The 24803-nt window shown below is 45.3% G+C and overlaps 1 protein-coding gene across 7 annotated transcripts in view; it reads right to left on the bottom strand.

Annotated features, from left to right (window-relative positions):
- Positions 1–20815, bottom strand: part of Stx3 (syntaxin 3) — a 42703-nt gene extending 21888 nt beyond the window's left edge. For all 7 annotated transcript variants that reach the window (XR_006063773.2, XM_042261316.2, XM_076560263.1 and 4 more), the window contains exons 1-2: positions 20574–20815; positions 3667–3750 (exon numbers count right to left, since the gene is read on the bottom strand). Coding sequence is in view for 6 of the 7 variants with exons in the window: in XM_042261316.2 (XP_042117250.1) it covers positions 3667–3750; positions 20574–20603 (114 nt within the window). In the remaining variant the exon portion in view is untranslated. The remainder of the gene's footprint in view (positions 1–3666; positions 3751–20573) is intronic.
- Positions 20816–24803: the final 3988 nt, after the last annotated feature.

Genomic DNA, 24803 nt, shown 5'->3' on the forward strand with positions numbered 1-24803 from the left:
GAATGTTTGAATACAAGTAACTTAAAGAAATAAGCATGCTTGAGTCTGTGTGATATGTGAGCCTAAATAGTCTTATTAAATAAAAACACAGAATCAGATATCTAGGGTGAAAGTTGAAAGATGAGAGAAGCAGAGCAGCCAGCCACCAGAGAGTTCTTACTTCTACGAATCCTCAGACTGAATGGGCCCAAGATCCTGTCTCCACCTGCCTTATATTCCTGTCTCCACCTCCCTAATGCTGGGATTAAAGGCATGAGCCTCCCAAGTGCTGGGATCAAAGATGTAAGCCAACACCTCCAGGCTCTGTTTCTCTTTTAGACTGGTTCAATCCTGTGTAGCCCAGGGTGGCCCTGAACTCCTGATCTTCCTGCTTCCTCCTCCTAAGTGCTGGGATTAAAGGTGTGTGCCACCACTGCCTGACCTCTATGATTAACTCGTAGCTACCTCTGCACTCTGATCTCCAGACAAGCTTTATTTGTCAGAACACAAACAAAATATCATACAACAGCTGTGGGAAATGGTTCAGTTGGCAAAGTGTTTGTCTTGTAAACTTAAGAAGCTCAATTCAGTTCCCAAGAACTCATATAAAAACCCAAGGTATAGAGACATGTCTGTAATCCTAGCACTGGGAAGGCAGAGACAGGTAGATCCCTGGCCAGCCAGTTTAGCTTAACTGGTGAGATCTATGCCAATGAAAGACAATTTCTCAAAAGAGATGGATATTCCTGAGGTGCACAAATGTGTACATGTATACATACACACCTAAGAGAGAAATATGCTTCATACCCCCAGCAAAATAATCTCACTTTTTAAGTACACCTATAATGAACTGAATGTTGTGCCTCCACAAATTCATACCCTGCTTCTTAATGTAAAGGTATTTAAATGTGGGGCTTTTATAGGTTACTAGGTCATGAAGATGGATCCCTCATGAATGGGATTAGCTGTCTTTGCTCTCTTTCCACTTTGTGAAGCCACAGGAAGCTGAAGTACTCTGCATTCTAGAAGGAGGACCCCAACATAATCCAATATTGCTAGTACCCTGAACACAAATTTTTAGGCTCAAGAACCACAGCAAGTAAGTTTCTATTATCTACAGGCCATCCAAACTATGTACTTTGTGACAGCAGCCCAAACCAAGGTAGACTCCCCAAAAGAAAGCTTTAATGGTACATTTTCCAGTGTGTAGCTACTCAACCTTGCTAATAAAAGTTCCATGTCAGGTCTGTGAAGAGCTAAACACTAAGAGAGCCTAGGAAAGCCAGGTTCTTCACCATGGGACTTCTTGAAGTCTTTAGGAAGATAATGTGCATTCTTAATTTCTGAAAGAGGGCCAGCAAGATGGCTCAGTGAGTAAAGACACTTTCCATCACCCAAGTTAGATCCCTCAGACCCACATGGCCAGAGAGAACCAACTCCCTCAAGTCAAATCATCCTCTAACCTACACATATGCTGAGGCACATGTACACACATACATTAAATAAATGTAATTTAAATTTTTTAAAAAAAAGCAGTATCTTTAAACAAATATACTTCTGACCAAAAAAAAAAAAGGAAATTCCTCAAATACTTGATCACAGAGGTTTATGACATCTCACACTCCAGCCAGAATGAGCATTCTTATTGACCAAACAGCCACACCCAACTCCTGCCCTGCCCTGTTTAGTAACAGTCCCTGGCTGTGTTTGGACAGCAAAGTGGTCATCTCCAGAGGATGTATCATGCTGGATTCTATGGCAGTCCTGGTGATCTTATCTCTCTGTGAAGTGTTTACTCTCTTGTGTTCCTTCCAACAAAAGTTGACCATGACCCACTACTAACTAAGGAAACAGACTCTAGTCTTTACTCATGGACCCTCCTGTGGTTCAGGAGAAGAGGGAGGGCACAGGTACTAGAGAAGATTCCTCGTCACAGAGAAGATATTCTTTAACACATGTGAGGCTCCCGGGCAAGACTGTAGTGACTAGAGACAATGTCTTCTGACATCAACTCAAGTCCACCCCCACCACTGAACAAGAGCAGTCTTCCACTGTTCACAAGTAGAACAACAGAAGTGTTGTTGTTTGACCCCACTATGAATCCTAGACTGACAGGTCACACCCACCCACAAGCAGGGTTTGGAGTTGTGGAGGCTTATAGCCAGCTTTCCAGGTAGGTAAACACACACTCAAGTTAGCTCTTCCACCCAGTTCTTAATCCAGCAGATGAGCAGGCATGAACTGCCAAGCTCTGTTCCACTCCATTCAGGGAAACTCTGGAGGACCACTTTTCCACACCCACAATCCAGATGGTGGGAAGCCCCCTGAATTTCCCCTCATAAAGAAAATGATGCCTTTTGCTTCTTTCCTGGAGAATGAAAAGATAAATACAGAAAACAGGAGATACAGAAACTCGGGCACAGTAAGACTGGGGAGGAGGAGGTGTTAAGTATTACTCACTGAGTGTATACATGCCTGGCAATATTCTGGATATTTTATGAGCATAATTGGACCCAACCAATATAACCCTATGGGAAATCATTATATAACTGATCCCAATTCACAGATAAGGAAAACAAGGCTCAGCAGGTTAAGGAACATTCACAAAATCAATAGCTGCTCAGAAGTAGACTGAGATCTGAACCTAAGTATACTCAGCAAAGCCAGAATTTCTGTTCTTGATAATTCTACCACTCCATATTACTTTAACTCCACTCTGTAAGGCCTTCCTGCTCAAAGTACACATGATTCTGTAGGCACATATGACTTTACAAACACGGGACAATAGCATCTTGTTTTCTCTGTCACCAGTAAAACTAAGACAATCAGGAAAATTATAAGAAACAACAAATTTGACCAATATGAATCAAAGGCCTAAAGAAGCAATAATTTTGTTTTTACTCCCAGCTGTGCCCCAAGATTGGCAATGTATTTAAATTATATAATTTTAAATAAAAAAGACATCATTAAAATGTTGTCATGTACTTAAGACTTTTCAAATCTATCTTCAATTACATGTAATTATCCTCTGCTGACCTTTTAAAAATCATTTTATCTATTTATTTATTTATTTGATGTGTATGGGCATTTTATCTGCATGTATATGTGTACAATGTGTATGCTTGGTGCCCACAGGAGCAAAAAGGAGGCAACAGATCCCTGGCATTAGAATTACAGATGGTGTGAGTCATCATGTGGATGCTGGGAACCAAACCTGGTTCCTCTAGAACAGTGGTTCACAATCTTCCTAATGCTGTGACCTTTTAATATAGTTCCTCGTGTTGTGGTAATCCCCAACCATAAAATTATTTTCCTTGCTACTTTATACTTTTGCTACTCTTATGAATCATAATGTAAACATCTATGCTTTCCATTGGTCTTAGATGACCCCTGTAAAAGGGTCATTCAGCCTGGGTTTGTGATCCACAGGTTGAGAATCAATTCTCTAGCAGCACAGCATGTGCTCTTAACCACTGAGCCATCTCTCCAGCCTCTTTCTGCTGACTTCCTTAATAAGATGTAAAGTCTAGATACTCCCAAGAATTGAAAACAGAATCTCCCTGGAACAATTCTGCCTGCCCATCTGTTCCTTTGCCAGCATTGAAAGATCTGAGGTTTCTTTATTCTTACTGAGGAAGCTGTGTTTCCTCGTGTACATTCAGAAAAAAACAAAGGAAGGCTGCCCACCTCAGAAAAGAACTCATCCATGAAGGCTGTATTGTCGATAGCAATCTCCACCTCGTCAGTGTCATCTTCCTGGGTCAGCTGCTTCTGCAAGAGACCAGAACATGCCAGAGTGAGAATAAAAAACGTGATAAATAGCCACTGTCATTGATGGAGTCGTATTTAAAGGTGCACAGATAGATAGATAGATAGATAGATAGATAGATAGATAGATAGATAGATAGATAGATAGATAGATAGACAGATAGATGCATATATATGCATATATATAATTCTCTTTTGAATGAATAAAAATTTAATAATACTCTGGAGTTGTCTGTAATTAAATCCAAGCTCTATCACCTCCTGACTTTGTACAAGAGACAAGCAAGTTACTATTCAGCTTGTTGGGCCTAGGGTTCCCTAACTGTCAAAACATTACTTTATAGACTTAGTTAAGAAATAAGTGAGATACCCTGGGGATTGGTTCCTTTAAACACAGTACTGGGGAGGCAGAGGCAGGCAGATCTGTGAATTTGAGGCTAGCCTGGTCTACAAAGCAAGTTCCACTACAGTCAGGGATACAAAGAGAAACCTGTCTCAAAAAAAAGAAAAAAGAAAGAAATGAGGTGATGAACATAAACAGATGCACAGGATCTAGTACGCTGTATACTCAACACTGGGGCCTTGGTTGTGGTTCCTTTGTCTGGTTTTGCTTTGTTTTATACTGGGGGTCAAAACCAAGGCCTTCACAAGCATTAGGAAAGTGCTGTCACTGAACTCCACACCCAGTCCACTTTTGTTGCTACTGGTGGTGGCATTTCTGTAATTCGCTTTAGTTGAGGAACCTAAAACTAAGAAAGGTTTAGTAACAGGCAGATTCTAACCTACCCATGCTGTTCAAACAGGTTCTAATAAGCTGCTTCAAAGCATGAGCTGCTGATCCTCACAGCTGGAGCAAAGATCTTCCTGTGTTTAGAAACCACCTATTGCAAAGAAAACCATGCTGTTCCCTATCCAAGAGCTCGTGTTTATAAGGAAAAGGAAGTTCTTCCCCAGCCCCTGAGCAACCTCAGGGAGTGCAAACCTTCTCAAACTCATTCACCTTCCTCCTCAGAATTACAAAATGGCTGTCTAGAGGAAGTGACTCCATTCCCATCCAGCAACAAAAGCCTGAGCTGTTTCTACACTCTTCCGGATTGCTCTCTCCCAGACAAGCGCTATCCAGGGCACTGCAGACTTCTAAGCACACTCTCACACTGGCTGTTGGGGGGCGGGGGGAAGCACTACACTTGCTTCATCACACCCTTCAACGGCTCACCCTCAACGGATCAAAACTCCACAAGCAATGAAAACAGCCAGGCCCCACAGCACCTGTTACCACCCCCACAAACCCAAAACATTCCCATAGAAATCTGCGACTACCTGGGAAATCTCATTTTCTGTATGGTCTGGGGCAGTCAGCATCCCAAACTTCATAGCTATCTATATTCAAGAGAGATGCTGAATCTAAGGGTCCTCCTACTCATTCCACACCTATCTCCTAAAAAACTCAACTAATTATATCCTTCTGACACTTAAGGTCATATAATGATAGCTCATCTCCTAGAACCAAAATCCCTTGGCCCAAAAGAACCCACAAGGGCCTTTAAACTCCAGCCACACCCACACTTGTTCTTGAGATCAGCCACTTGAGATTGCTTACATTCTGGTCACATCGGTCCTTTCTATGTAACATCTTTCTTTCCATGCTGCCACACAAGGATTCTAACCAAAAACGCGTCTGTCCAACTACCAAAATCTTATTCATCCTTAGACTTCCCTTCGGACAGCCTGATTCCTGTCTCTCCCATGCAAAATTCAAAACCTCCCTTAAGCTCTCACCACTCTGCAAAGACCTTCCATAGCAACCACCATGGCCTACTGTTATCAATCTGTACCCAGTGACCATAAGCTCCTGGATCTGGGTTACCATGTGTATCTGTTAGAATACATTCATTGGTGTGTCTGCCTGCCAGCCCAGGGTACCTTCCATGGAATGCTCTTTTACCCTTCCCACCTGATTTTGGGAAGGCCATGGGATCACTCAAGCTCCCTAAGGAATCTGTGTTGTGAGAAGAGCCTGAAAGAAATGAAACCTAGTGAACCAATGGCAGCGCCTGCCTCTTCTGAGCCCCTCCTCCATTGGCTACAGGCAGTTCTACAGATCTCCCCTTGTGTTCTTTCAGTTAGCTCAACAGTTCTTTTGCTCATTTAGCCAAAATCAACCTTATCACCTGCAGTTAAAGTACAATGCCATAATTGTTATAGTGGTTTGAATAAGAATAGCCCCCAGAGGCTCATATATTTGAATGCTTAGACACCAGGGAGGGGCACTGTTTGAAAGGATTAGAAGGATTGGGTGTGGCCTAGTTGGAAGAAATGTGTCACTGGAGGTAGGCTTTGGGGTTTCAAAGGTCTCTCGGTCTCTCTCTCTCTCTCTCTCTCTCTCTCTCTCTCTCTCTCTCTCTCTCTCTCTCTCTCTCTCTCTCTCTCTTTCTGCTTACAGATCAGGATGTAGAACTCTCAGTTACTTCTCCAGCACTCTGTCTGCCTGCATGCCACCACACTCCCTGCCATGATGATAATGGACTGACCTCTGAAACTGTAAGCAAGGTCCAATTAAATGCTTTATTTTATAAGAGTTGACTTGGTCATGATGTCTCTTCACAGCAATAGAGCAGTGACTAGGACATTTGTCAATAATTTATTTCATGTTTCCCAAGTATTTAACAGAAACTGAATTACTTCTAGCCGAATGCATTCACACTAGCCTGCAACCTCAATTCACACATCAGTTTTCAATGTTTGAGACCAAATGTTCTATTACTCAACATCCCTCAACACCCAAGCCTCTCAGAGGCCTCCACAGGATCTTCTCTCCAAGGAAGACACACCTGCACTATTTCCTAGAAAATACAAAGCCATTCTTCCTCTGGGAAGTTAGTAAGCTTTTATCAAGAGCATCCTTTTTTAAAGGATTTGTTTACTGATCTATTCATGTGTATGGGTGCTTTGTCTGCATGCATGCCTGTGTAACACTTGTACACAGTGCCCATGGACAATAGTAGCGGATGTTGTATCTACTGGTATTGGCTTTACAGACAGCTGTGAGTCACTATAAGGGTGCTCAGAACGCAACAAGGATCCTCTGTAAGAACAATACATGATCTTAACTGCTGAGCCATCTCTCCAGTCCTGAGAATGTTCTTTCCTAAGAGGTGGTCTATCAGCTCCACTTGGGAAAAGACCTCAAGTATGTATCTGATACACATATACACATAGATACAGTCAAGTGATGTCAATTCAGTGTCCAAACTGGCACACATGCTAACGACTAATAATAAGCTGCCTCATGAATGGATCCAGGGAAGTTTCCTGGATGAGAAAGCAGACACTTAGTGGTTGTCATAACATGAGCTTCTGAGACTAGATAGTGTACAAGGGCAGCCAGATGCCCAGAATGGTTCTTGGCTTTCAGCAGGCTTGAGACAAGTGGCCTGGTCCACCTTTAGTGAGAGAGTGGAGTAGGAAAAGAAAAAATAGGTCCTGGTAACCTACAAACTCAGTCCAACACCTGTTACCATTCTAGCTGTGAGACCTCACTCAAGCACACCTCCCTAATTTTTTTTAAACCATTGTTGGTACTAACATCACACACTTTATTACTTGTATGAGAATTGAAGAAATCACATATGGAGATCTTTTAGCACAATACCGAGCTCCCCCCTCACCAGCACCTACCAGGTGTCAATTTCCCCATCACCTGGCATTAGATGAAGGCATAGAAAAGCAGGACCTGTGAGAAGGAGACCATCTTTCCCCTTCCTAAAGGCTGCACTGTAAGACAGATCTGCCGGACAACATACACCAGGGTTATAATGTGGCCCTATCACATGATAGTCATGAACCCAAATACATGGCTTAACATCTCTGAGCCTCCACTTCTTCATCTATAAAGCAGAAAATATGTCACAGGACCTTGCTTGAGTAGCAGGCTCTGTACCATTGCAAGTCTCCCCAACCACTTGATCTCTTTTCCAATCCAATTACCTCCCCAACTCCCAATATATGAAGTATCACCTCCAGGACAAAATCAAAGGTCTGCTCTTTAAAACCCTTTAGAAGATGACTGTTCCTGTCTTAGAGTCAGTCTCCCTGATCAGCACCAAGCACTTTCTGTCCCCACCAACCTGATCCAACATGTCATGCTTACTTCTGTTCCTGGGCTTTCTACAGGTACCATGGTCCTTCATGTAGCTCGTGTGTGTGTGTGTGTGTGTGTGTGTGTGTGTGTGTGTGTGTGTGTGTGTGTGGTGGTGGTGGTGGTGGTGGTGGTGGTGGTGGTGGTGGTGGTGGTTTGAATAGGTATAGTCCCCATAGACTCATGTGTTTGAATGCTTGGCCCATAGGGAATGGCACTATTAAGAGGTATGGCCTTGTTGGAGTAGGTGTGGCCTTGTTGGAGGAAGTGTGTCACTGTGCAGGCAGGCTTTGAGGTCTCATATATACTGAATATATATATGTGTGTGTGTGTGTGTGTGTGTGTGTGTGTGTGTGTGTGTGTGTGTATACACACATGCTCAGTGTGGCAGTGGCTTCTGCTGCCTACAGATCAAGATGTAGGACTCTCAGCACCATGTCTGCATGCATGCGGCCACATCCTGCCATGATGATAATGGACTAAATCTCTGAAACTGTAAGCCACCCCAATTAAATGTTTTCCTTTATAAGAGTTGCTGTGGTCACGGTGTCTCTTCACAGCAATAGAAACCCTAACTAAGATATATATATATATATATATATATATATATATATATATATATATATATATATATGAGCTCAATGAAGCACTGTAAATGAGCACTACTTCTCACCAGCCTTATTGTGAGTCTAAGGGTCTTTAAAGTAAAATAGGACTTTGGGAGCTGAATGTAACCTTAAGGCTGCCTGACACTAATGAAATTACTCTGGATTCTGGGTGTCCATCATCTCAGGCTGAGTTCTTCCCATGTATAGCTTCTCAATACATAAAGTAACAACAAAATTTAACCCACATCAGAAAATTCAAGGACAAGGCCATGGTCATGTGTCACCTGACATCACTGGACCCAGAATCATCCTCTACAAAGTATCCCAGGAAGTGGGCAGGGCTCCTCTCCTTCTGATACAGGTGGTTGTGGTAGATCCAGGTTCCTCAGAGTCTGTCCCCCGCTGGGGTAGGGGCAAGGAAAACACACTCTGCCCTTTATCCTCAGCTCACATGACTGAGCTTAACCAAGAGAATATCAGCATCAATATCAATGTATCAAGACATGTGGTAATGAGGATGTTACAGTAGCTGAAAGTTCAGCCACAGGGAGGGAAAAAAATGTGCAGGAGAACCACAGCCCAGCCACCCACTTCCTCCTGATGCCTCTCCTGTGAGGAGATGAAAGATTCCACCAACGACTCAGGCAACAGCAAGCTACCCAAGGCTTTAGCTCCTTCTCAAAACTACAATGTACTCCAAATGTCAAAGACAACGAGAAGGCTGACTCCTTCCGCACAGACTAGTGAGTGTTGAGGAGCCCAGAATGCAACCTCAAGCAACTTAACCTGCAATTCTTGGGATTGCCTTTTCCTCAGAGGCCTTCTCTACCATCCTGTCGGTCTGACCACAGGTGGCTCTTCATCAGCTCATATAATAAATAAATATACATTGCCCCCTATAGCCACTACTAGGTACTTGGTGGCCATAACCCTATTTTTTGCACATCATGTCAACAAACCCCATCTACATGCTGTAGCTAAGAAACTGGAGATCTGAAATTAAGTTAGTCAAGGTCTTACAGCTTACTGGTTGCAGAAGCCACAGCTTGGGCGTCGGACCTCTGCCCTAACCCCTTCTTACTGCAGTGCTCCCCGCTCAAAGGCTGCCGCCAGCAGCGGCTTGGAACATGAAATTGGCAGCCCAGGCATGCAGAAAGTACCCTGTCCTTTGGAGCTATAGGCCTTGGCCACAATACATGTCTTTGTTAAACATTGGTTTTTCTCACCAAGGAAGGAGCTGAGCTCTCCACTGTGGTCTGGGGGGAACCCCCAGGACACCTCAAATGTGCCTCAGAAACCAGCCAGCATAGTCAAGGAAGGGGAGCCCAGAAGGTAGGCTCCAGGGCCCCACCTCCCTCTTTGGTGTGTCCGAGCTTTTCCTTCACTGGGACTTGGGAGAGGGGAAGAGAGGGAGGGAGGCAGAAAACCACTAAAGTAGACAGCAGCTAAGAAGGAGGAAGGGAGCTGAATCAATAGATGAGAGGAGACATCTGGTCACCATATCCCCCTTCGGGGCCTAGTAAAGGACTGTGTCTTGTGGGAAGGAGCCCTCCTGGCAAGCACAGAAGAACACAGATCTTTCTGTCTTTTCCCCTGGTTGAAATAATTCTTTACTCCAGACACAGACTCTTCATTATAAACTCAGTTTTCTCCTGACCCGTTTGATTCAGAGGGACGATTACATCTCCTTTTTCTTACCCCAGCTGGCCACTCCTCTAAGGCTGTCTCCTCTAGGACCAGGGTCTGTGGACTCCCAAAGACAGATACCACTCACTATTCTTTCATCTCCTCACAGGAGAGGCATCAGGAGGAAGTGGGTGGCCGGGCTGTGGTTCTCCTGCACACTTTTTTTCCTCCCTGTGGCTGAACTTTCAGCTACTATAACGTCCTCATTACCACATGTCTTGATTCTTTGATATTGGTGCTGATATTCAGATTGGACACACACATGCATACAGCGGTCCAATCTGAGTACTCTATTGCTGTGGAATAATCCTTTTGTACACTGTGAAGATTTAATAAAAAGCTGATTGGCCGGTAGCCAGGCAGGAATTATAGGTGGGACAATCAAACTGAGAATGCTGGGATGACGAAGGGCAGAGTCAGGAGAGTTGCAAGGAGACCAGAGAAGAGAGATGGACATGTCACACTGAGAAAGGTACCAACCCATGTGGCAAAGCATAGATAAGAAATATGGGTATAATTCAAATGTAAGAGTTAGCTAGTAACAAGCCTGAGCTATTGGCCGAATATTTATAATTTATATCAAGTCTCCGTGTCAGTTATTTGGGAAGTAGCTACCAGTTATTTGGGAACAGGCAGTTGGGACAGGAAAACTCCACCTACACCCTGTCCCTTTTCTTTGATTTAAGGAGCCAGAAATTCTAAGTGAGTATGTGGGCTCTCAGTGGGTATCCAGTGCTCTCTGTTCCTCCAATGAAAAGTCAGATGAGCCTTTTCCAATGCCCAGTTCTCCCAAGAACAATGTTCTTTATTAGCAAAATCATCCCGAGAGAATACTTCCTCTTTTCACTGAATTTCATCTTCTGCAACATTCTTATCATATGAATAAAGAGGAAATCAGCAGATAATGATACCCTAGGTAAGCCAACTGCTTTTCCTTCAGCATCTTATTCTAGCTGAGCAATTGAAAGCAAAACATTGGCCCTACCTGAAAGGAGGTGACACTGAGGAATAAAGTCATTATCAGATTAGGTCAAGACCAGCAAGCCAGATGTCAAGAGCCAAAGTCCCCGAGGACACCTCATACTTTGTCACAATCATGACAGTAGATAATATGTATGTTTATTTGTCACAGGCACTTCCATGACTTCAAATGTTATTTAAGTCACACATCAACCCTCTGAGGGACAAATATTACTTTCCTCACTTACAGATGTGGTAATTGCTAATTAGGTTAATTAATTCATCCAAAGCAATTTAGCCATTAAATGGCTAAACAGGACTCTGTTAGCAGAGCTATGGGAGCCTCTGCCCGTACCCGCTGTAGTGCCTGAAAGTGCCTCTCTACAGTCTCAATGACACATCTTCACTTATTTTAGAGGATGCTACAAAATCCATAAATCTAAGCTGGATGAACCTATATCCTCAAATGAAAGAGATATCCTGCATGTATTCCTACCTCTGTTCATGAATATGGAGATACACAGGTACGTCTGACTTCCATGGTGAAGACCCAGGATGGCCCTTCACAGCTATGAGCTACCCTCTTGAACAGGTTACTTCTCTCTGCCTCAGTTTCCCCAGTGTAACATGACCAGGACACTCTGCTCACAAAATTCTTGTGAGGATCAAAGCAGCCATTACATACAAAACATTTAGAACAGCACAGGGCACACATTACATGTGACTCCAGTGCCAGTTCTCAGAGATGACAGATGAGGAGGGAAACTCACACAATCAGAATTTATTTCATTTATTTTAATCCTTTCGTCTTTCTGCTATATGAGTTTTTTAAAAAAAAAAAAAAAAAAAAAAAAAAAAAACCCTCTGATTTGTGCTCCAGCCATACTCTCACAAATTCACTGTTCTTATTTTCATTCATTCAATACTTTGTCCTTCCTATTTTGGTTTTTATTGTGTTATTTTGAAAGAACTTATGGAAATTCCAACATGGGAAAACTGGGAGACTGTTAGTGTATCATTATTCTAAGACTATCACTGACTCATATCTTGTGGAATTGGACATTTTCTTATGTCTTAGTATAGGGTCAATATTTCTTCATCTTCTATATATGTTTCAAAATACCTTCCATTCAGCTTGTAAAAACAAACACTGAAATCCCATCCCCACTTGCTGAGTTCCTGCCTACCTGGTTTTGGGTCTCAAGACCTAAGCTAGATCCAGAGTAGAAGAGTGAACATTCTCATGAGAGGAAGGAGGTGAAGGGAGGCCTTGTGGGTAGATATTACAGCTGCAAGTAGTTAGAAAGGCTAATACGGAACAATGGTCATTCTGGACTTCTCTTTGATATGATCTAAGCTTTACTACTACATTACCTTGGAGGAGGATCTCAAAGTTTCATAACCAACCACCACACCCAAAATACTCTCCTTCTCCCCTAAGGGCTTATGTGTTCCTGCATTCATCCAACAGGAAGAACATCTAACATTTGCCAAGTAATAGTCCAAGTGTTGGAGACTCACAGGGCAAACTCAGCATCCCTGGCTCCAAGTTCTCTCCGGCTAAACTGGGAGACAGCTGGGCAAAGAGATGACTCCAATACTATGAGGAAGGGGACAGCAATCATAACGAGAAATTATACACAGAAGACAGGGTGCCCAACCTCACACGAACATTGAGAGCCTTTCAGAGACGGGAACTTATAGGAGACTGTATGCAGAGCAACATTTTGAAAACTGAGTGGATTTACTCAGAGGAAATTTCCAGCAAGACCAGTCTGAGTGAGAACACCACACCCTGTATTCACTGTCATCCTTGAAGCCAGGAGAAAAAACTCACAAAATACTTTCTTCTTCCTCCTCCTGAGCTCAGCTCCCTTTAGCTTTCAACCCCTGTCCCAGTCTCCCATCCCTGACTTTCTCTCCCTTCAGTCTTGGCCCCTGAATATCTTTCAAGGACACAGAGAGGAGGAAAGAGCTGACAATGTCTTATTCCCTCCTCGGCTCTCTGCTGGATCCTTCCTTTCAGCCTATCCCCTAACCTCTTCCCAGCATGATCCTTCTACAATACTCAAATCACAGCTACAGCGGGTAGCACTGACTGAACACTGGAGAAGAAGGCATTTCCAAGGTATGCACTTTCTATTTATCACGACATTTAATCCCTGCACCGATCTTCCAGGTACTAGTGGCAAAAGATACCAGCTACCCTGTCAACAGTGTGTGCCTGAGCCAGGGGAGCCTGTTCTCAACCAGCTTGGAGAGATTCCCTAGCCCCATCCCCACTCCAGCTGCAGCATGTAGCCCCGGCCCAGGGACATGCATTTCCAAAGCACTGCAAAGCAGATGCCATGCCAACAAAGTCATGAAAAACCAGGAAAGACGAAGAAACTGTCTGGAGACAGAGGAAGCTAAGGAAGCATGAGAAGTAGACACAAGGTGGTGTCCTGGCTTAAATCCTAGAACAGAAGAGGGATTTTAGTAGGATAACAAAAACACCCAGATAAAGCCTGGTGTTCAGTGAGGAATCTGGTACCAGTATTACTTTCTCTCTTTGATGAATGTACATTGAAAAATGAGATGTTAACAAGGGTGAAACTGGATGAGAAGAAAGGATCTCTCTGTACTATCTTTGATAAATCTGAAAGTATTTTTTTAAAAAAGAAATTATTTAAAGAGCTAAACAAACCTCATGCCATACCAAGCTGCACTAACCCAGACAGCTGGCGAACCCAGACAGTACACGCTCCACTAATCTCTTTAGGTGGGAGCTGAACTTCACTCTGTCTTCAAACACACACACTGGGAAATGTTGCCATAGAAACAGCCAAAGGCCACAAAGCAGGGTGACCTAACAGGAAAGGTAGTGGTGGGAGAACACCAAAGTGGGGCCATACACAGAGGAGCTAAAGACAAGGTTTATCTGGGACTACAAAACCTGCGTGTAGGTAAATCCATCAACAGCGTAACTCTGTTCACTTACTGAATGGTTTAGTATTCAGCTTTTTACGCTTCAACTGGGACAGAAATAAATGATGTATGTGTGGTCTGCTTTCTTCCAGGGCCCAGACCTGACAGGACTGGAAGCTCCTGAAACTGCAATGCTCACAACATATGGCTATGTTTGTATCAACAAAATAAAGAATCTGTGGGAGTCAAGGAAGGCACAGTTATGTACTTAACCTGGGAAGCTTTCCCATGTGATGACACCAGAGACTAGCCTCAGGGGATGAGAGGGATTTTACCAGGGGAAAAATGAGGTAGCTAGGTTTTCTCTTAGGTATCCACATATCCGTCATTGTCTTTCTGATCAAATACAGCCTCCATGACATCCTGACCTGGAGTTTTGGTAAAGGGAAGAGCCTTGGAGTTCATCTACCCTGGGGATGAAGCAGTGACTTTTGGCTTCATTAGCAAAGTCATGGATTCCCTGAGTCAATGTTCTACTCCAACCAGGTAAAGTTTCACCAACTACAGGGAGTAGAGCAAGAATGTCAATCATAATAATGAATGTATTACTTATCCATTAAAAAATAATAATAATATATTATTCAATAAATAATAATGAATAATATTTAAAATGTGTAAGGGACGTATAAGAGCCAAGCAGGCAGAGAAGGTGTAACATGTGACTACCATGCAGAATGCTGGGGACTGGTACCCCAGGGGCCTTTCACCATCTCCTATTGCTTGGGGGGGAGAGGGTACACAGTGCAGTGGGAGGTGGTCTGATACAGTGTGGGAAATAATTCAAACAGGCAAAACAAACGTGTTCATTCTTGATCCCACCACTTCCCAGCTGAGGGTGGATCTCAATCAAATCCAAGCCTCACATCCCTGGCCTGGAAAGGAGAAATGGCATACATCACCGCCTCACCTTAGAGAATTGAGAGGACTGGAGAGAAGGTGTGCCGGGCATCAAACCAAAACCCTGCCCAATAATAATCCACTCAATAAGTGAGGCTTGCTGTAGTTCACAGGACAACAAGTCTTAAACAGAAGATACAGAATACAAAGAGTAATTCATGAAAAAACAAGTGAAGCTGGGCACAGTGGCTCACAACTTTAATACCAGCCGTTAGAAGGCAAAGGCAGGCAGATCTCTTTGAGTTCAAGACCAGCTTGGTCTACACAGTGAGTTCCAGGACAGACAGGACTGTATTGTGAGACCTTGTCTTAAATAAATAATAATGAAGTTAGTGGACGGTGGTTTCAAACCTACTCCGTGGTAATAAGTTTTTTAAAAAACACTACTTAGTTTCAAAGCAACATAGAGCTAATTAATGCAAGTGGCTGGACTGGACAGAGTACTCTAGGCTGCAGTTAGGGACGAACGAACAAACAAACGAATGAATCCTGTAAAGAATGGAGCTGGGGAGCGGGGCAGGAATAACAGCAGTAGGGAGGAAGCACTGGGAGGGAGAGAGGACAGTATGGACGCGCTCCTGCCAGTCCCCTAACCTCCCCCAAGCTCACAGGAATAAAAATAAAATTAATCCCCTTCTCTCATCCAAGCATTTTCTCTCTGGCCTCCAGCTGATGGGTCTATAATCCCTACTCAATCCCTATCACTCTCATCTCTGCTCCTGTCTACTCGCAGAAAAACAGCCCTTGCAGGAAATGAATCCTCCCTGGTACAGGGAGGAGGTGAGGAGGGAATCCAGACTGGTCAGAAATCCTATTACTAAAGAAAGACGGAATCTCAACAAAGGGCAAGTTGGTATGGTAAGATTTATTATGATCCAAGGCACAGAGCAGGGATAGGCAAACACTCACCTACTGACTAAACTCAACTTTAAAGCAGAAGCACAGCCCCTTATTTCTGACAGGATTACTGCACATTACCCTAAGGAACTCAGTTACTGGCTACTCAGTTTTCATTATGAGGTTTTACTTTGTTTCTCTTCCATGAAATACATTTGTTTCCCCTCCTTGACCAATTATTCTTTAAGGTTAAGGACTTTGTACAATAATTCTGCCAAACCTCTTATGCAGCAGGATACAAGCTAAATACGGTGCTAAAAGTTCTGATTATGCTGGCCAGGATGTACTGTAAATACACACACACACACACACACACACACACACACACACACACACACCACACCACACCACACCACACCACACACCTCTTTTGATGTTGGCATGCATATTTTTATGTTTTTGGTGCTTTATATAAAAAGCACTCACCAAAGACAGAGAAAATCTAGGATCCACACCTTCTTCCAAATAAATTCTATTTGAAGAGACTGCATTAGATTTGAAGAGGAGCCTCTATTGAAAACTACTGCTGGGAATAGCACCCCCAGACTCATCTCCTGTCTCCCAGAGGCCAGTCAGCAGGGTCTTCCTACTGTTGCTTCTGTCACAAGAATCACACATCACACCGTCTAGTCCTCTGTTCTCTCTACCCAACTGTGAACTTCCTAAGTGCCAGAAACAAACGTTGCTCGAGACTACATCCCAGCATCGACTGTGGGGCCTGGCACACAACAGGCACTTAGCAAATGTTTACTGAATATAAACAGGAGCACACAAGAGGTTTCTGGGCCAGGAATTGTCCAGCAGATTCAAAGTTCAGCTAGTAAAACGCGCGTGAGAAGAACGGAAGGGTTGCGTGCAGTCACGGCACGTTCCCAGAAAACTTCGAGATCAACAAGAAAATGCTGATGGGAGCCCCTGAGGAGGAGCAGTCGGGAGATAAGGTAAGCCGGGCCCCGTGACTACAGCCTTAGACCCTTAGGTTTAGGGAGGACATTGCTCCCAGGGAGCTAATTATGGACAGCTCACATGTACTATAGTAGATAACCATCACTGATTGTCACAGATTATCTCTTTTACCTGTCCAGGGCCCCTGGGGGAAAGACTGATGATCACCTTGACAGGTGTGGCTCTGGTGCCTCAATCCTTGGGGACTCCAGAACAGTAAGACAAAAAGCATTTCACAAAACCACACACTCTCAGGGTTCATGGAGGTCTTCAATCTCACACTTCTTCCCTCCCTCAAGAGACGCTCAAAGTCCTACAGCATTCAGCACCTCAACAATCTTCCTGCTTGCCTCTCATGCTAGAGGACTCAGTACCTGTTCAGCTGGCCTGCCCAATTCTTAAGCAACCAATTACATTTTTTTTTCTTCTTCTGAGACAGGGCTTCTCTGTGTAACAGCCCTGGCTGCCCTGGAACTCACTTTGTAGATCAAGCTGGCCTCGAACTCACAGAGATCCTCCTACCTCTGCCTCCCAAGTGCTGGGATTAAAGGCATGCACCACCACACCTGGCTGCTAATTACATTTTGGTTTTTTTGTTCATTTGTTTGTTTTTTGGGATTTTTTTTTTTTTTTTTACTTAAAGATTTCTGATTTCTACCCATCAACCCCACATCTTTCCCGCCTATCTACTCACGGCCAAACTAGTCTCAAGCACATGACACAGCCCCGCTATCTGAAGGCAGCCATCACCCTCTCCCCCCTGGGGTTTAGAAAGACATTACACAGGCTGCTCAATGGGAAATGTGTTGCATTCAGGTTAGCAAATGTTTTTTGTAGATAACAGGAATCAGAGAGGGACCATGCCCTATCTTGTTGCCAAAAAGGAGGTTCCTGGGATAAGGGACAGGAAGAAAGGGATGATACACCACAAAATGGTTGATAATGCACAGAAAGTTTAACATTCTTCACGGAAACCATTAATTAGGGCAGAAGCATCTTCTGAGACCAACCGGTTTTTGTTTTACAAAGGAAGCATCAAGAAGCTCAGAGGTGAGAGTACCTCCTTTTGACGCTTTGATAATGGTCATGCTGTCAGAGCGCCTTCTAAGTATGTGTGTTTGTGCCCTTAGACTAGTGCTGCTCCCAACCTTGGTCAGAGACACTCCTGGGTGCAGTGGGCAGCAGTCAATGCAGAGTCTCCTAACTGGTCGGTGCTGGGAGTGAGTGACAGTTGGGTGCTCAGCCCTAGCTGGGACATTTTATATCACCACCATCCAGACTCATGGGATAGAGTGGAAGAGGAAGAAGAAAAGATGTAAGAGCCAGGCTGGGGAGAACTGCGATGAGATGCTGTCTTCTGGACATGACATGACTGTAGCACTCAAGAACCCACAGACAGAAGTTGTGATGGCCTGCACAAAATCTAGTCAGTCAACATTCCATCACCTATCAACGGGGGTGGGTTCATGAGGCTCCACCCCCAGGTGAAGAGCTATTGGCAGCTGATGGCTTGTAGGAAAGTGGGAATCTTTTTTTCTTCCTTCTGGACCTGGTAGGCTGCCCAGGCTCTGGTAGATGGCCCCATACTCATTTGCATGCAAGCTGCCCTTTACTGGACTCAGTCAGCTTTATAAAAAAAAATTTAAGAGGAAAATAAAAGAAAAAAGAAGACATGAAGGTACAAAAGGGGGAGTATTATTGGAAGTTATCGGAGAATAGAGGAGGGAGGATTTGGGTCCAATGTGATCAAGATACGTCGTATATACGTGTATGAAATTGCCAATGAGTAAATAAACACAATCAAGAAGCAGCAGGGGGGTGGCAGCAGCACAAGGTGAAGCTGCAAAAGGACCCCAGCTGTTAAGTGTCAGGGCCTCAATTAGAGAAGTCTTTGAACCTCAGCCCAGTCCTCTTTGCATGGCAGGGCTCCAGAACAGGACAGCAGCCTCCCTGTGGTCTCAGCACACTGCCATAATAACAGCACCGCCACACAGCATCACTTTCACTACATTCCAAAGAGTGAAGGGAAGAAGTGCATCATTAGTCATTAGCCCTGTTTTATAGAGGTTGACCCTGAAGGACTGAAAGGCACAGGGATTTGCTCCCGTTCCCTGGAAAATGCCCTATTCTTGGAACTCAAAGCTCACTTAAGACTACCCTGTTGAAAAAAGCCAGGGAGTATCAGTCCAGAAACAGATTCCCTAACTAAAGGAAGGGGGCTGCCTGTGACTGCTGTTCAGCTTTGAGCTCTTTGAGAAGGGTCATCCCCCCTACCCCCAGAGTGAGCCCCAGCTTCCCCACCTCTAAAACAGAGACAAGTAAATTGTGCACTTTAGTTAACAGGATGCTCTGAGGCTCAAATGTAAAAGAGCAAATTGGGGGCAGAGGCTCACTCCCACTAAGTAAGCAACTGCCCCTTCCTTCTCTCGTTTCTCCTAAGCCTACACTGCAGCCCAGTTCCCAGAGCATGTGAACACATGGAGAAGATCTCACCCTAGTAAGGGAGGAGAACGTAAAACAATTACGATATCAACCCACTGGCCACCAACATTTCTATTAAAAAAAAAAAAAGTTATGAGCGTAACACTTACTATGTATTAAGTCCTATGTGCCATACACAGGGCTCTTCTACAGGCTCGCTTGCTTTTAGCTTGCACAGCTACTCATTTTACAGATAACAAAACTTAAGCTTGGAGTTTAAAGGGTAACCAGTAAGCAGCGGGGCCAGGCAGGACAAAGCCCCAGCGCTAATACTTCCCAACTCTAAGGAGCTCAGTAATCACCTGGGAGGATTCAGTGAGACCTTCACCAGGTCCTGACTGTGCCCTAAGCTGATGCACTTGTAGGCTGGCAGGTAGATGGACTCGCCTGTGAGTATCCAAGGCTGGGCTTTATATTCCATTAAGGGGCAGCTTGTATCACTGGGTGAGTCACCAAAGTTTCACACTAGCCCTGCCCCGTAGAACGTACTCAATGACTTATTAAATGAATCTATATCTCAAAGTTTCATACTTCAGCACTTCCCTATATCAAGTCGCATTGTGTCATTCCGTCTTCATAAAAGAACTATAAGGGAGGGTGATTCTCACTTGACAGACAAGGAAATAGGCTCAAAAGAGTAAGTGACCTAAGCTTTTCATCTTTTGTGCGGCAGACACGACCACAGCTGTCTGGGGGGATGCAAGGAAAAATAAGAGACCACCAGATGGTAGGAGGGGAGCCCATCCCAGCACCTGACAAGCTCACAGCTCCAGAGCTCACCCGGAACTCTCAGCTACTCCGGGGATGGGGAAGCCCTGCCCGGTGCTCCGGGAGGGAAATAAGGAAGAGAAGAGGAAGCCCATTTGCGGCACAGTGCCAGGCGGCAGAAGGCAGCTGGTGAGGTTGAGTCTCCTGACCTCACCATAAGCCCCACTGATTTCAAGTACCGGGGTGGGTCCAGCTCTGAGGAACCCTGTCCAGCTTGTGGGGGGAACAGGGATGAGAGGGTTACGGGCGTTCAGGGAAATCGCTGCTAGGTGATGAATCACCAAGCACATGACCCTGCAGGGGAGGGTACAGAGCTCCGCGGGATGAGGCGGGGGCTTAAGGAGAGAGGCCTAGCTCGAAGAGCACCCGGGCGGCCTGGGTTAGGGGAGCTGAGGGAAGCCCCTCTCCCACACCACTCCTCCCGACGGCTGATCCCGGCAGCCCCCGGCCCGCCAGATCCCCAGGTTCTGCAAACTCACGGCCTTCAGCTGCTCCAGCCGGTCCTTCATCCTGGCCCAAGTGCGGGCGGCGGCGAGCACCGCGTCCCAGGTGAGCTGCCAGGAGCGGCAGCGGGTGCCGGCCGGGGCGCGGGAGCTGCTAGCGCAGGCGGAGGCGGGCGGCGGCCGCTCACGAGGAGGAGCGTCCGAGGCCACCGAGGTCCGCCGCGCCGCCCCCTCCGGCCCCCGCCGGCGCCGCGCTCCAAATCCGGCTCCCGGACCAGCGCCGGCTCAGCGCCCGCCCGCCCCTCGACCCGCCCCGTACCTGGGCCGCGCCCCGCGCTCCTGCTTAAAGGGACCGCGCACGCGCTCCAGCGCCACCCGGTGTGTCTTGGCATCCCAAGAAGCAGAAGCCTTCGGGGGGTGCCCAGCCCCGCAGGGCAGAGAAAAAGAGAAGAGATCTGCCTGGCTTCGACTCCATATTTTCCGTTACTGCCCTCCGCGGATTCGTCCCGTTAAAGACAAGCTGGTTCCTGCTCCCTTTGATTGAGGCGGGGGGAAAGGGGTGCAGGGGGGAGGGGGTAATGTTCTGATGATGCTCAAGAGATATTCCGCCTCAAAGAAGGAATCTACGACGTACAGAACTGCGCGGTCCTTAGAGACCTGTTCCAGAGAACGTAACTGGAGAAGAGACGCAGTGGATTCGGCTGCGGCGAGGAATTTGGGGGGTTATGCAGCTGGTGGCCTCGGTGCCTCTCGGAGACGTGTAGGCGATTTCGTCACTTTTTACTAACAATTTGAATAACTGTTAGGGAAATCCTGTTCCTCTAGAGGATTCCGTTTCCGTAGCCATAAATCAGAAACTACTTAGCAGTTCGCTGCGAAGCCTGTTTGAGGAAAGAAGCCACTGACTTGTAACTACAGGGCAGGGTTGTAGGATAGAGATGTTTGGTTTGGAAAATTTAAGCCCCACACATCCCCTTGCTGTTAGAGCCTCGGCATTTGAAGAATTTTTGGAAAAGTGTGGTTCCTCTCACTGTCCTTCCCTCTTCAACCGTGCCCTTCCCCGTCTCCTCCTATTTGATTTTGGGTAAGAAATGGCATTTCAAGTGGGGTGGCGGTCAACAATTGGAGCCAGCGAAGACTTAGGTCTCAAGTTCGGAAAGGATCTTGGGCTTTGCGTTCAGTTTTAAAGGTCCTAGATACTTTCTTAATTCCAACCGGACTTTGCCCTCTGCGATGTGCACTCTCTCCTACTGACTTCCTCCGCTGCCATAAAGATCGTCAAGCAAGGCGGGGCTTGGGCTGTATGAGCCAGCCCTGCGGTTCTCAACTCTGATCCCTTTTCTCACCTCCGGCCACAGTGCCGCACGCGGACTGCGAAGACCTCCACGCCCCCTGGTGGTCGTAAACCCTAAGGCTGGCGTACACTTGCTAAACATTCCCCCTCTGAGCTCATTCTCTAGCACCAGCTCTTGTTTTCTCCTTACTTTCAGACAGGATCTCCCTAAATTGCCCAGGCGAGCATTGAACTTGCCATTCTCCTGTTTCAACCTCTCCAGTAAGAGGGATTACACTGAAACACTCTTAAAGTGTAGACATCTGAAGTCTGGGCAGAAGTGTAGCGGTGAGGAAGGAATAAGGATTCATTTTGAAGAGTTTACCAAGGATTCCTGCTAAGACATAATTGCTTTCAGACTGCAGAGATGGCTCGGCGGTTAAGAGCACTGACTGGAGGATCTGGATTCAATTCCCAGCATCCGCATGACTCTCAACAACCTATAACTCCAGTTCTAGGGGATGCAACACCCTCTTCTGGCCTCTACAGGCACTGCACACGTGGTGTACAGATAAATGCAGGCAAAAAAAAAAACCACTCACACAAGTAATATTTTTTTAACGTCTCGAAAATTATTTTTAAAAACATAATTGATTTTAAGAGGATAAAATTGTGTCTCTCATGAAAATATAAAATGAATATATTATATGAATTTTTTAGCTTATTAATGAAGCAACCAGTAAGGAGTTTGTCAGATCCACAGACAAACAGCAGGAATATGCTGGTAGGAATAGGTTACTCAGTGCAAAACTGGCTTGGGGGCGAGGGTAGGAGAGCCTGTACAAAACTAGCTTTGGGGAGGTGGGAGAGCCTGCGCTTCTCCTGCAGACAAAGTTCTTTTCATCTACAGGGAGAGAAGCACTTTCGTTACTACCCATTGTCTCTAATTTACACAGTTGGACAATAACTGTAAGACGATGAAAAGCACCGACCATTCTATAGTCAGAAGAGTGCATTAGATAAGCCACCATAGGTAGGACACATAGCATGGGACAGCTTTTTGTTGGTGGTGGCGGTCATTGGTCATTTTAATTTGCTCAATGTTTCTGTATACTCCCAAGGTAGCGCCTTCAATGACTAAATGGTACTAACTCTGTTAAAAAGTTATTAAACAAAACAAACGTTTTCTTCCCTATAATGTCCACCATTATTCTTGCCTGTATCCGGACACTTAAAAAAATAAATCAGAGCTTATGAGATATCTCAGTCAGTTAAAAAGGAAGGAAGGAAGAAAGGAAGGAAGGAAGGAAGAAAGCAAGGAAGGAAGGAAGGAAGGAAGGAAGGAAGGAAGGAAGGAAGGAAGGAAGGAAGGAAGGAAGGAAGAAAAAAGTGCTTGCTACACAAATGTGAGACTTGGGTTCAATCCTCTGAACCACTTTTTTTTTTTTAATCAAGTACAGTGACATATACTGTCACTGTGTGATAGAGACAGGCAGATCCTTGGGTCCACTGGCCAGCCAGACTTACCTACTTGGTGAGCTCCAGGTCAGTGAAAGAGCCTGTCTCAAAAAGCAACATGGACAGCTCCTGAGGAACAACGATCAAGGTTGTCTCCCAACCTGCATACACCTTTACACTCACACACAGTTTTATCTTTGCTGTCTTATTTGCCAAGCATGATTTCCAGTGCCAGTGTGCTGCTTTATACATTACTCTTGCTTTTTTCTTCCTTAAACAGGAACTCATGTACCTCAAGATGATCTCAAACATTCTGTGTAACCAAACATGACCTTAGATTTCTGATCCTTCTGCACCCAACTCCCCAGTGCTATAGACACATGCTACTAATCCCTGTTTATGCCAGTCTGGGGCTCAAACCCAGGACTTCAGGCATGTTAGGCAAACATTCTATCAACTGAGCTACATCCCCAGAACAAGAAAGTCAGTCTCTCCTTCACATAATAGTTTTTCATTGGAGGGGTCATTGTTATAAACTAACAGAACAATTGCTGGACACATAGCTAAGAGGTCTGAATTTAAATGACTCTATTCACTGGGTATATTAACCACACTTATGGATAGGCCCCATGATCCGGCAGTAGACTGCCAATACAAAACACACTCAATGATATATGGTATTTTTTTTGTAGACTTTGTGTCTCATATTGCTTTGTTTAGATATTTTTGTCTTACTGGTCTTTTGCTTGTATATTATGGTTTCTGATTTTGTGCTTTTTATGGGTGTGTGTGTTTCTTGTGTTTTTTCTTTTTTCCTTTTTTAAAATTCTGGTCTGTTGTTTGCTTGGTTGTTTTCTAAAAAGAGAAAGAAAAAAATGGCATGGAGTTGGGTAGGTGGGGAGGTAGGAAGGATGGGGAGGAGTTGGGGAAGGAGAAATCATGATCAAAATATATTGTATGAAACAATTTTTAAATTAAAAAAATATGACTCCCCTTACTCCTTGCCACCTACTGTAGGCAGGAAGCTGGTCCTGGGGGGTCATGAGAGTGGAGAGCTGACCCTGCCCCTCACCAGCTGCAGCACTCAGGACAGTGATCCTTGCACTTTGCCTGGGCAGCACAATAAGCTGACCCTGTTGCGGGGTGGGGAGAGCACAGGAGATCTGGTCCCACTCCTCATCTGCCATATGGTGGAGTGGGCAAGGAGAGATGCCCTCCTGCATCTCCCCCCCCCTCCTCACTGCCTGTGGTGGGTGGGAGAGCTGGCTCTGAGGTCATAAGAGCAGGAGAGATGACCCTGCCCCTCACCAGCTGCAGCACGAGGGATAGCAGGCCCTGCACTTTGCCTGGACAACACAGTAGAGCTGACACTGTCGGCATGGTGCAGGTGACCCGGCTCTGAGGGTGTGAGAGCAAGAGATCTGACCCAACCCCCCCCCCATCGGCGTGAGTGGGAGGGAGTGAGAGAAAGATGCCCTCCCTGCTCACCCATCCCCACCCTCCCCTTGCCATCGACTGTAGGCTGGAGAGCTGCC

Source organism: Peromyscus maniculatus, chromosome 1 (genome assembly GCF_049852395.1).
Source record: "Peromyscus maniculatus bairdii isolate BWxNUB_F1_BW_parent chromosome 1, HU_Pman_BW_mat_3.1, whole genome shotgun sequence".
In the NCBI taxonomy this organism is placed as follows: domain Eukaryota; kingdom Metazoa; phylum Chordata; class Mammalia; order Rodentia; family Cricetidae; genus Peromyscus; species Peromyscus maniculatus.